Raw genomic sequence first — 12894 nt, 5'->3', positions numbered from 1 at the left:
TCATTGTGACCATTTAGAGCAGTAGTTCTCAACTTTCCTAATGCCAAGACCCTCTAATATAGTTCCTCCTATTGTGGTGACCCCCCAACCATAACATTATTTTTGTTGGTACTTCATAACTTTAATTTTGCTACTGTTAAGAATCGGGTGACCCCTGTGAAAGGGTCATTTGACGGCCAAAGGGGTCGTGACCCACAGGTTGAGAACTGCTGCATTATAGGGTTTCCAAGATTGTACATCTTTACTTAGTAGACTCATCTTTCTTTTGCTTCTGACTGACAGGAGCCTTACTATGTCAGAGTAGAACTACTTACAGGGTTTTTTACACGGCCAACTTTATGACATTGAACATTCAATGGTTGGTAGGAATGGTTCAAGTATTCCTTTGAAAATTGTGTGTGTTTAGGAATAAACCTAACTAAATAAAAATGTGGGGTGGGGAGCGGGAAAGAAACAAAAGACCTGTGTAGAGAAAAGTACAGAACATTACAACAAGAAACAAACAAACTAAAGATCTACTTAAGTGGAAGAATATTATGTACTCATGGAGAGGCAGACTTAATCTTGTGAAAAGTCAGTAGCCCCTAAAACGTTCTACAGATGCAACACAATGCCAGTACAACTCCCAAATATATTCTTTAAAGAAATGGTACAACTGAAAAAGACATGAACAGACAATTCCCCCAAAATATGGAGTACAAATGGCTAACAAACCCTTGAAAAAAAATAATCACTAGCCATCCTGGAGATGCAAATTAAAGCCACACTGAGAATACTACCTTAAACCCACAATGCTTCTCAACCCCCCCCCCCACTCCATCCCCCACCAACCCACTGCCCTTTTTTTTAAGAGAGAACAGCAAATGTTGGAGAGGTTGTGGAGAGAATGTTGGTGGACTTGTAAATACATACAACCACTTATGGTGATACTTAAAGCAACTGAGATTGACATCCTATATAACTATTAAGCATATTAACCCCAAAGAAATAAGAGACACAGCACAAGTGGATGCATGTTTATAGTTTGTTTATAACCGCACAGTTCACAATAGTGAGAAACTGGAAGCAGCCCAAATTCCCAACTGTGGAAGAATGGATAAAGGAACTATGATCTACAGACACACGACGGAATACTAGGCATCCCTAAAAAAACCGTGATGAAAGTATGAAACACTCCATGGCTTGGAAGGACCTGGAAACCATCATGCAGAGGGAAGTGAGCCGATCACAGAAGGACAGGTACTGAAGGAGCGCACTACTATAAGGATAAACACCATTAAACACATCCTTCAGAGAAGTTCACAAAGGAGTAGAATGTCTGCCTACCGCCCATGAAGTGCACATCACACCCTTATGTGCCCTTCATACAGCCCCCCTCGAAAGAGGAGACCTCACATTGGCTGGAATCACTCTTTCAGGAGGGGAGACAAGGGAGAAGACCACCCACTTGATGATATACGACACTTAGACAAGGCTGCCAGGACCCCATAGAAATGAGAGGAGAACTGTACTGGAAAATGAAGTTATGAGCAAGGCAGGGGACTTTACTGGAAAATCAAGTTAAGCACAGGGTAGGGGAGTAGCTACATTTCAGAGAAGGCCCCGTTTCTTTTGGTGAGTAAATGGGGAAGGGCAGCCTTACATTGGGATGGGAGGCTAAACAATAATTGTAGGAAGCTGAAGAGGAGAATAAACCTGGTTCTATGTTCCTGAGGAGACACTTCAAATATGTTTCTACTCACACCTCGGTGAACCATGCCGTGGATTAAACACTATGATGACCTTAGACACTGGCCTGGCCCCAAGGGAAACTCCAGAAGTACTCAATGTGGAAGCCCAACTGAATGAGTTAGGCCCTACCTGAAAACTACTTGTAGCTCTTGGACTTAGGACTGAAAAATCCCAGATGGGAAGGAAGCAAAGGATGGCCACCCCAAGACCATGGAAAGGCAGCCGTTCAAGCTGGATGAGACCCCTGACTTAGTAAGTGTCCGATGAAAGGGGACTCAAAACCACCACACATTTACTATCGCAGTGAATATGACAGGTATCCATCTGATAGTCAAGGATCTGCCCTTTGAAGAAATGTTACAGGAAATTTTCCCCTAGCACCAACGCCATGATCAATATAAACAGAGCTCAATCAAATAAGAACTCAGGCTGTACAACGCGGCAGCTCACGGATTGTAGCTCACAGTTGGACTGTACTTGCATAAGCGTATATCAACAGTACCTTAAATTCAAGGCCATGGGATAAATTATTGATGTCATCAATATCATTACCTTCTATCCAAGGGGGATGATTGGCAATGAGTACCTTTTTCGTTTGTTTTGCTTTTAGTTTAGTTTCTTTGGGGGAGGATGATTGTTTGGCTTTTGGTTTGAGTTTTTGTTGTTCTTGTTGGTTTTTGACATGATATGACCACCAAAATAAACCAGAGTCGTTTATATGCAGATGGATTCTGGAAACCCACTTAATTCTAGACCCAATCGAAGAACAGCTAGATCCTATGACATGGCCCAGCTGGAGATACTCACCTTCGTGAAGAGATCACTGAAGATCAGGTGCTATAGCAAAGTGTGATGAAGAAAGCAAATGGTGCCTGGCTATCAATTAGAATAGTGTCTGAGGTCTTAGGTTTGTATTCAAATAAGCAACCATCTAAGTGAGGCATCGAAGAGGCACACCAGCCTGTGTGATGCAAAGATGACAAGAACAAAATCCAAATGTGATGAAGGGAAAGTATCAGAGCTTAAATTGTGAACACCCACTTTGTGGGAGGCTATGGAGGACAGTGGGAGCCCCAAAATCCATCTGCAGAGCATCCAGACAGATTAAGCCTCTGACAGATACCCTCTGGCCATAGGACAGGGGCTTGAACAACCTCACTATCAGACAGAGGTTATTGTAGACTTGATCATAGTGGACTGAACCATGGTATAATATGATACTTGATCACTTGACCTCCCTCTTGACGCAACCTGAATTTGCTTTAGGCTTAAATATTTCTTCCTTGTTCCATGACCCAAATTTCTTTTCTAACTTTTTAATATTGTTGATGGTCTTTCTTTTTCTTTTTATGTTATTGTTATTTTCTTCTTTCTGTTTTGTTTGTTTGTTTCTGTTAAGTTTCCCAGGTTAGGAAGCACAGAAGAGGGAGTGTATAACGCAGTGGTATAGCGGGGATGGGGGTAGGGAGGGTGAGAGGATTTGGGGAGCAAACAAGGAATGCGGGAGGAGGGATCACTAGAACTGATTGTGATGATGTTTATACAACTCTTTTAAAAAGCAACTTAACTATAGAAGTTTATGATAGGTGAATATCATATCAAGAAAACAACTTTAAAACAAACCAAAGTTGACCCTGGTTGCCATGGGTAAAGGAGGAAATTGACTTTGTTCATGATGGGCGCGTACATTTGGAAAAGGATATCAGCAATTGTTGCACAACATGAAGAGTACAATCAGTGGCACTGAATTATGCATGCAGAAGTTGATGAATGTCAGAATGTTTTGTTGTGTACATTTTTGCCCCATTAAAAAATAATAATTTCACTAAAAACAATAAGTTCAGGAAGAAGAAAATGTTCTAAAATTGGTCGTGGTAATGATTGTGCAACTCTTTTTGATGGAATTGAACTACGGGATAGTACGCTAGTGGCTGTCTTTGCCAATAGAAGATATGATTGTGTGACAAGGGCTTGGACTTTGAGAACATTACGGGAGCAAAGCAGTTCCCCAGGCAGCTCCCCTCCTGTGAAGCTACTGGTCGGTCAAACCGTCAATCTTTTGGTGAGCCGGATTCCTTCACAGTTGCTGGCCACTGGCTGTTTCATGCTCACAGCATTCTAGGAGCTCCCGGAAAGTCAATCTGAGTCATTCTTGCCACAGAATGGGTGCTTTGGGTGCTTTCCAAGTGCTGCATGCTTTGGTGGTGAGCGGGAACACAGAGAAATAAGGCTGAGGCAGTGAGAGCCTCTCGGGATCTCAGCTGGAGAGACACCAGTTGCTGGTTCCATGCGGAAATGGGAACAAGGGCCTGCGGGAACATGAAGGAGGGGATCAGGGTCTTGCTCTTCAGGGGTGGGAAGTTCAGAGAAGAGATGGCAGGGACTGTGAAGAAGAAAGAACCAGCAGACCTTTGTTGAGTGGTCATTCTAGGCAGTGTGGGCCTTGGAAATGGAGAGAGAGGACATGTTCTGGGCCAGTGGCAGACATTAAAGATTAGTTGGTAGGGACCACACCTTCAAGTTGGGTGTGTGATAATGGCTTAGACTTTAAACCTGGTTAGTGGATGATAAGCTAAGCAATGAGATAGCCAGGCTTGTAATGAAATAAAAGATGGATGAAGACATTAGCAGGGAACTTAGATAGTAAGCTCTATTGTAATTAATGTTAACTATAGTAAAGACCTGAATCATCATGGTTCATATGTAAAACTAAGGAGACTAATTTTTAAAAAAAATTTGTGGGCGGCCTTTGAACCCCCTGTCTTTTCTGGTTCTCTATGAAAAACCAAGCCCTGGTGACCCAGTGGTTCAAGTGCGAACAAAGATGGATGATTCAAACCCATCAACTGCTCCTTGGAGAAAGGTGTGGCAGTCTGCTCCATGAAGATTACAGCCTGCAAAACCCTTGGGGACAGCTCTACTCCGTTCCAACGAGTTGCTGTGAATTAAATCCATAGCAATGGGGTTTGGTTAGGCAAGCAATATTGGATATTTGAAATTATTAGCATAGTATGTCGCTTTTTTGGAGGCAGTTGTAGATTCTCATGTTGTTGTAAGAAATGATCGAGAGATCCCTTGAGCTCTTTGCCTAGTTTCCCGCAATGGGAATATTCTGCAAAACTCAAGTACTAGAATATAAATACATTCTAATAATATAAATGTAATGGAATAATGGTATTATATCTCAACCAGGACATTGACATTATCACAGGCTTATATGTATACTTTTAAAATGCAACCTTGCAATAAAATACAAATTGATGACACCAAATATAAAGCATGCTTGATATTGAAGATCTGCCATGGGTCTCTGGTGGCGCTATGGGCTTCTAACTGCCAGGTCAGCAGTTCAAAAGCAACCCCTCCATGGGGAAAAGAAGGGGCTATCTGCCCCCACCGAGATACCTACTCTCAGCAGCCCTGTGCGGGGTCACAGCGTTTATTATCCTTTGAGGCGTGGCCTAAGCAGAGTCTGCTCTATTAGCCATGGCAGCACATGTGGTCTCGCTTGCTAGTTTACTTCACGGCCATGCACGCTTCCAAGGGCCCTGTCGAGGGTTAGTGCTCCAGTGGTCAACATGGCTTTGCATGATGTGGCTCGTAGCCGGGACTTAAAAACAGAGAAAGCCCAGCTCTTGTGTTGATGCTGAGCAGTACTAAACTCGAGCTGCAGTATTCTGAGGTTGGACCTCCTTTTGGATGCCACTGGATTAAATGACTTACTTTACATCCCACAGAATGACTCACTGAGTATGCCCATGAAGTCTTTCTGATGTTTAAATAATTTTGTTGTAAACTGAATTTGCCTGTTAGTAAAAGGAAAACCAGAAGCAATGAAAACAATAGATGTATGACTCTCCCCCCGCCAAAAAAAAGGAAAGAAAAAAGGATTTTATGATCTTTACAAACTAGAATAACCACCTGAATTATTTTCCCCAAGACTGGTGAATTAGCTTAAGATGGTTGACCTTAATATCATCACCTTACTATCTATTTGAAGGAGCACCTGTGGTGCTGTTGGTTATGCGTTGGGCTGCTAACTACAAGATAAGCAGTTCAAACCCACCAAACAGTCCACAGGAGAAAGATGAGGCTGTCTGCTCCCTTTGAGAATTGTAGCCCCAGAAACATAGGGTTGCTGTGAGTCAGAATTGACTGTATGCCACTGGACTTGGGGTTTGGATTTACTATGTATTTAGCCATAATAATAAGCATATTATATTTATTGATTTTTTTCATGCATGAATATTTTGAAACCACTTAAATTTGTTTGAAACGTTTATGGAAGAAGTGTGACAGGTTTCAGAAAATTAAGTTGTAACTAACATTAATTATAAGGATTTTTATTTTCTTTGGATATCGTGGTTATCCTTCATATCAAAGGAAGTTGATGAGGTCTTTAGAAAGGTACCACTAATAATTGTTCACAAAGGATTATATTTCTCAAAACCCTACAACTACTGAAATCTGTAGACATGCCATTATTTTAAAATTCAAGATTTTATCCCTGAAGAGCAACATGTAGATGAAAATAAATCCTCTTTTTGCCTTAGTTAACCTTAGGTTGCTTCCTATGACAACTTCTACAGTGTATACTCACTTAAAACCAACTGCTCTATTATAGTTTAATGTTTGAATACAGAAACACTTAAAGGACTATGTGTCTAAATTTACTTAGTATTATGTTTGGATTTTTGTTGTTGTTGCAGTTTTGGTCAGAGAGTGAAATGAAAAATATAGCCCAGTGAAAGGGGGTAGAAGGAGTCAGTAAGTTCCAGTATTCTGTTATTTCTCTGTCTTAATGCCCCCTTTTGGAATCCAGGACTGTAGTGCCTTCTGAGATGATTCATCAGCCAAGAATGATTAAAATAACTAGTTTTCCATTATAGTTTTTGAATCTTTGACGACATTAGGAACTCCCTAAAGACATTGCAATTGAATTCCTATTTCCGTCCTGGGTCTGGCGTCGCTTTCACAGAAAAAGAGGAGAGTTGGTGTCGAGTGGGTCCTCACTCATGGCAACCCCATATTTGTGTTTCAGTAGAACTGCTCTCCGTGACGGATTTTCCCAAGTGGATTGCCAGGCCTTCTATCCAAGGGACCCCCAAATATGCCCAACCCTCTAATGTCTTCGTTCTCTCGTAAAGAAGCAAACAAACAAACAAACACACAAACAAACCCAAAAGACCCCAGTGACATCAAGTCAGTTCTGACTCACTGAGACTTACATAGGGGTCCAAGACTGCCTGTCTTGATGGGAACAGACAGCCTCATCCTGTCAAAGAGTGGGTGTGTTTGAACCACCAACCTCACAGTTAGCAGTCCAACACCTAACCCACAGGGCTCCTTGGTTTTATCAGCGTTCTCAATAAATGTTTATTGGTCCACCTTCCTAAACATTCCCTATTCCATAGTTGGACTTTTAAATTTGTTTCCCCCCTTTCTGTTCTTCTCAGAAATCCCATTCTCTCTTATTCCCTTTGAATGTGTTTCTCTTTAGTTGTGTAAGTAACGAGCTTTCTCTAACAACCTGATGAGCTCTTTGGGCTTGGGAGTATAATGTGCTCATCTTTTTCGCACTAGATATGGAGTGCTATGTATATAAATGATGGTGATCATCGAGTTCAGTGGGGCATGAAAAATGGAATTATCAGATAACCGAGTTTCCCACAAGCCCTTTGAAGCTCTCTGGTATACAAAGACTGCATACTGGGAAGTGTGATGGATATAAGGTGGTGTGTCAACTTGGCTGCACCATGGATCTCTGGTTTGGAGTCACGATGTACTTTGGCAGTAATCTAATGAGGCAGTCCTCCTCCATGATGAAATTTGATATAATCACATCCATGACCAGATTTGCTATCAGCAACAGATCTGTTGAAAGAGGATCTCTTCAAGGGTGTAGTTTGCAATGATGACATGTGGGCATTCTGGCAAAGCTCTCTAACTTTTTTTTCACCCTAGATCCTATAGCTGGCTAGCTTGATCACTTTACTTCCGGTTCATGACCCTTGAGCCAGTGCTCTGCTCTATTACCCGCCAGCCTTTGGTCATTTCTTGCCATCACCAACCATATTGCCATGACAAACATCTCTGATTAGTCAGCTGATACTTGACAAGGGGCCTATGTCCACTCAGTAGAGAAAGAATAATCTCTTTCATAAATGGTCCAGGGAAAATTAAATTTTCCATATACAGAGAAATGAAACAGGACCCATGCCTTACATCACACACAAAAACACATTTAAAATGAATAAGGGCTTAGATGTGCAGATGAGCTGACTGCCATTGTGTTGGTGGCAACTCATAGCGACCCCGTAGGACAGGCTCTATAAAAGAACTGCCCGCTTTTGGGTTTCTGAGACTGTACTTCTTTGCCAGAGTCGAAAGCCCTATTTTTCTCCCAAGGAGAAGCTGGTGGTTTCAGATGTCAGGATTTGTGGCTCACAGCCCAGTGCATAGCCATCGGGGCTCCAAAGTACACACTAAATCAATAAGATTCTTAGAATAACAAGTAGAACAATGCTATCAGGTTTGGCTTTCAACAACGAATTATCTGATAGTAACAGTATAAACAGCAAAAGATTGAAAAAAACATAAAACTTTTATTCATCAAGAAAATGAAAGGGAAAATGAACTAAAAGATAAATTAATATAATAGCAGTGAACTAATAGCAACTAAAAGACAAGCTATAACATACGAATAAATAGCGAAAGTCAAGGCAAATAGATGGAATCTCATGAATATCCATTCAATGGAAACCACATATCCAACAAGAATTTAATGACCAAAAATTATATAAAACTTTGACAACAAAAAAGGCTAATAACCTAATCATAATATGTGCAACTAGATAAACATTTCACCAAAGAGGACATTCAAATGTCCATCAAACACCTGAAGAAATATCCAGCATCATTAGCCTTCAAAGAGATGCCAATAAAAACTCTACTGGGGATACTATTTTACTCCCTCTAGACAGCCAAAGATAAAAGTAAACTTAAAAACAGAAAATAACAAATGTTGGCATTGATGTGAGGGAGTTGGAACCCTGATCCATTGTTGGCTATTGTGGAAAGCAGCGTGGCAGTTCCAAAAACAAATATATACCCCCCAAAATCTGAAAGCAGAGACCCAAAGAGAGTTGTACACCAATGTTCATTATAGTACTAGTCACAATTCCTAAAAAAATGAAGCAACCTAAATGCCCATCAATAAACGTTTGTGAAAAAATAAAATGCAATGGAACAGTACCCAGCTAGTAGGAGAAACAAAGTCTGTATACATGTTGCAGTATGAGTAGGATTTGAGGACCTTATGCAGAACGAAATAAGCCAATCACAAAAGGGCAAGTATTGTATGACCTCACCTATATGAAAAGACACGAAGAAAATAAAGGTAGTTGCCCGAGAGAAGCCTAGGGAGTCACAGTGATGGACAAATCACACTGATTCAGGGCAGGTGCCCTTGGCACAAACCCAGTGAAGCTTATATATGTATGTATGGAAAGAGATATCAAAACTCAACAGCTGTGGACAGATTCCAAGCCCCTGGGTCAGATGTCAGGCTGGAGGTGCCTCTTGAGCTGGTTAGCTAGCTGTGGGGACTGATGAGCACAAGACTGGTAGGGCAGAGTACAGACAGGCTCTGGCTACAGGGGCAAGTGAATTGCCAGGGCAGCAGGTAAGATGGCAGATCTCAGGAATGACAGGTAATAGATCAGACCACTAGCCCAATCCAAAGAAACAGAGGTCAGTGAGGCAGATGGGAAAACCAGACCCAGCAAAAAAGCAAGCAAGCTTTTCTACAAGGCTTCTTTAAATATTATAGAGCAAAGATGTCATTTTCAGGACTGCACTGGACCTGCCCCAAGTCATGGCATTTTCAGTTGCCCCATAATGCATTTGAAAGTTAGACAACACATAACTAAGACGGAAGAAGAATTGATGCATTTTAATTATGGTGATGAAGGATATCGAAAGGAGTGTGAACTGCCAGAAAAACAAACAAATCTACCTTGGAAGACGCGTAGTCAAAATGTTTCTTAGAAGCAAGAATGGCACGACTTTGCCTCACAGACTTTCAACATGTTGTGACGTGAGACCAAGCCTGGTAGAAGACGTCATGGTCGGTAAATTAGTAGAGGGTCAGTGGAAAAGAGGAGGGCCCTAAGGAGATGGCTTGACACAGTGGGTGCACCATGGCTCCAGCATCACTATGGTCAGGGTAGTGCGGGACCAGGCAGTGTTTGTTCCGTTTTAAGCAGAATCACTGTTCGATGTGTTAGAATGAACTTGCTGGAACCTGACAACAACATAGGAGGTCATATTGGCAAGAGCTATTCAAAAGATTAACTAGGAGCCTCAGAAGACTGTGTTTACGTTAAAGGTAAAGGAATGACTCAGAAAAGGAGGGTAAGAATTTGCACAACTCGCGAACATAATCCGTATCACTAAATTGTATCTCTAGAAACTGTTGGAGTTTATTCTGCTATGTCTGCTCTCATCACTAGGAACGGCAGCAAAACCTAGCAGAGTTCTCTGAAGCAGAAAACAAGTGAATTGGCAAGATTGACTTGGATAAAATGTCCATTAGGGAAATATTGAAAGATTCTGCTCGTGATCTTATTTGAGTCAATGCTTAAGGGAGAATGGTATATCATTTCTAAAAAGAGAAAGTGAATATTTGGGGAGTACTAGCTGTGGCCAGATAATTCACAGCTAATGCAATTGAGAAACTCCCAAGGCTGCGCACCTCCGAGAGTGAAGCGAGTGGTCTGCTTACGTGGAATGACAGGTTCCCGCTGCCTCGTCCAGTGTCTCTGCTTTGGCATTTCCACAGCAGCCTCGGAACCACGTCCAATCTACCATCATATTTTAACTTGCCCAATTTAAAAAAGAAAAGAAAAACATAGAAATTGTTATTACTTGATCTCCAAGATTAAGTCTACCTACTGTGAAGGAAACACTTTAAAGCGATACTTTTTAAAGAGTTACTGTGACAATTTTCTTTATTTAGTTAAACCATTGAATTGTAGTTAGGTGAATTATATGTCAATGAAACTTTTAAAGTGATTCCAGTGCCTGTTCTGGTCGGTCTCTCTCTCTCTCTCTTTCATGATGTTGTAATGGCCTCCGTTCACAGAAAATGTACATGTTGCTTTCCAGTCCAATCTTACGCAGTGTCAGACAGTATATTCGTATTTTCTAATAGGTGACAAATAAGATTTTTAGAGTCATTATAGATTGTCTTCTTTTGTCATTCTTCTTTATATGTTGACATTTTAAATCAGTGATCAAAAAGCAGCTGAAGGCTGTTGGTTTTGACTCTTTGTTGGGGAAAGTACAGTACCCTGGCTTACTCTGGTGCATACAATTGTTTTGGTAAGTTTAAATTAATTATATAAAATCTAGTATTTGGTTTCTGTGGGCTAGAGCAGTCAACAATTGAATTTCTAGCACACTTACTAAAGATTTACAGAATAAAATGCATACGTGGCTGTTTGTCAAGAGCTCTGGTGATGTAGGCAGGAGCCCTAGTGGCATAGTGTAAAATGAAATGCATTGGACTACTAACCACAAGGTCAGCTGTTCAAAGCCACCAGCTGTTTTCTGCTCCTGTAAAGAACTCCCCCTTTGAAAAGGCACAGCGGGCAGTTCTACCCTGCCATGTAGAGGTTGCTATGAGTAAAACTGGATGGCAGTGAGTTTGGAGTTGATTTGGGTGACAACGGGTGTGATGCTTTCACCTGCTAACCCAGCGAGACTCACAGGTTGAGAACCACTGGTCTAGCCTCAAAGTCAGTGGTTCAGATTTACCATCTGAAACACAAGGATCTTTAGAAATTTGCTGATAAGTTATACTGGTCAAGGAGTGTTTTATATTGCCTCTCAACATTCTCATATATGATTATTAGATTTCCCTTAATGAGGGAGTTTTCATTGTGAAGCATTTATAGGAAATACACACTAACAGAAGCATTGTTGTTAAATGTTCCAATTGATTATATTATCTTTACTATACTTTGTATAAGATGGTTCTGAGGATTTTCAAGTTACTTTACCTACAGTCCTGTGGACCTGATGTAACATGGGTTTATAGAACAGTGGGACTTTGAGGGTCGGTAGGTTCCCTGGTTTTATCTACTTCTTGACCCTTAGTAAATTAGTACAGCCCTCCCTCTTTTCTTAGTAAATTAGTACAGCCCTCCCTCCATTCTTCTTTCTCTCTAAAACAGAGGTAACAAAAGGCTACCTACATCACAGAACTGCTGGCAGGCTTCAATGAGTGAGATGCTTAGGTAAATTAAATATGAAAAATGCTTAGACAAGAGCCTAGAATATAGTAGGTGTTCAGTGAATGTTAGCAGCCATAATAATAATTGGGTTTGTTTGGGGTATTTTTGGTCTATGTAGAGTAAAAATATTTTGTCTTAATATTTGATGAATTGAGATTACAAATGCATTTTATTCCACTGGAATTCAAGACCTGTTTCCCCACATTCGTAGATTAGCACAGGACTACTTAGTTCAACAAATGTAGGGATGTTCATCGATTCTGTGCCATGGATTTTTTAAGGCACTTTGGAGAACAGATCTTTCTCCTCCAGAAACTTACTTGAAAATGCTTAATGTGAGACAGCAGGACAGATGGCGTGGAAGTAGGTGACTGAAACATGCCTAGATGCGGTAGATGTCGTATAGCAAAGCGATCGCATTGGGCTCAGCGAAGCTTACACTTTTGTAACAAGTTGCACAACAAGGACTTTCCTTTTTTCTTTTCTGTTCTGGGATAGGCTTCTGCGTGTTTGTGCTGAGTTTGGTGAAGAAACATTATCGTCTGCAGTTTTATATGGTGCGTATCGACCATTGCTCTGTATCACTGTCTGAAATGAAACCCTTGCTTTTAATTTATAAAGTGAACATATAGCTAATCTCCTTGTTGACATTTTATCTGAATGTGAGGGATTTTTAAATTGTAGGATGGCCATTAAATTCTGAAAGTTTTAAAGGTTAATTTTTTTCCTCAAAATTTCCTCACAACAATTTATTTGATTATTTTCAAAATCTAAAAAGTTAAAATGAAATCGTTTGAATGCCCTGGACTTTTAGGAAATTTGGGAAGTTTTCTTGTTCTCCAGGCATATTTTTTTCCAGGGAAAG

At 40.8% G+C, this 12894-nt stretch overlaps 1 protein-coding gene across 1 annotated transcript in view; it reads left to right on the top strand.

The window, feature by feature from the left end:
- Positions 1-12894, top strand: part of CDS1 (CDP-diacylglycerol synthase 1) — a 71831-nt gene that overhangs the window by 38557 nt on the left and 20380 nt on the right. The window contains exon 6 of the mRNA XM_075544899.1: positions 12528-12586. Within this exon, the coding sequence (XP_075401014.1) occupies positions 12528-12586 (59 nt within the window). The remainder of the gene's footprint in view (positions 1-12527; positions 12587-12894) is intronic.

The sequence above is a fragment of the Tenrec ecaudatus genome, chromosome 3, assembly GCF_050624435.1.
Source record: "Tenrec ecaudatus isolate mTenEca1 chromosome 3, mTenEca1.hap1, whole genome shotgun sequence".
Lineage (NCBI taxonomy): Eukaryota > Metazoa > Chordata > Mammalia > Afrosoricida > Tenrecidae > Tenrec > Tenrec ecaudatus.
Note: the sequence above shows the minus strand (reverse complement) of the source record. Positions and strands in the feature narration are given on the sequence as shown.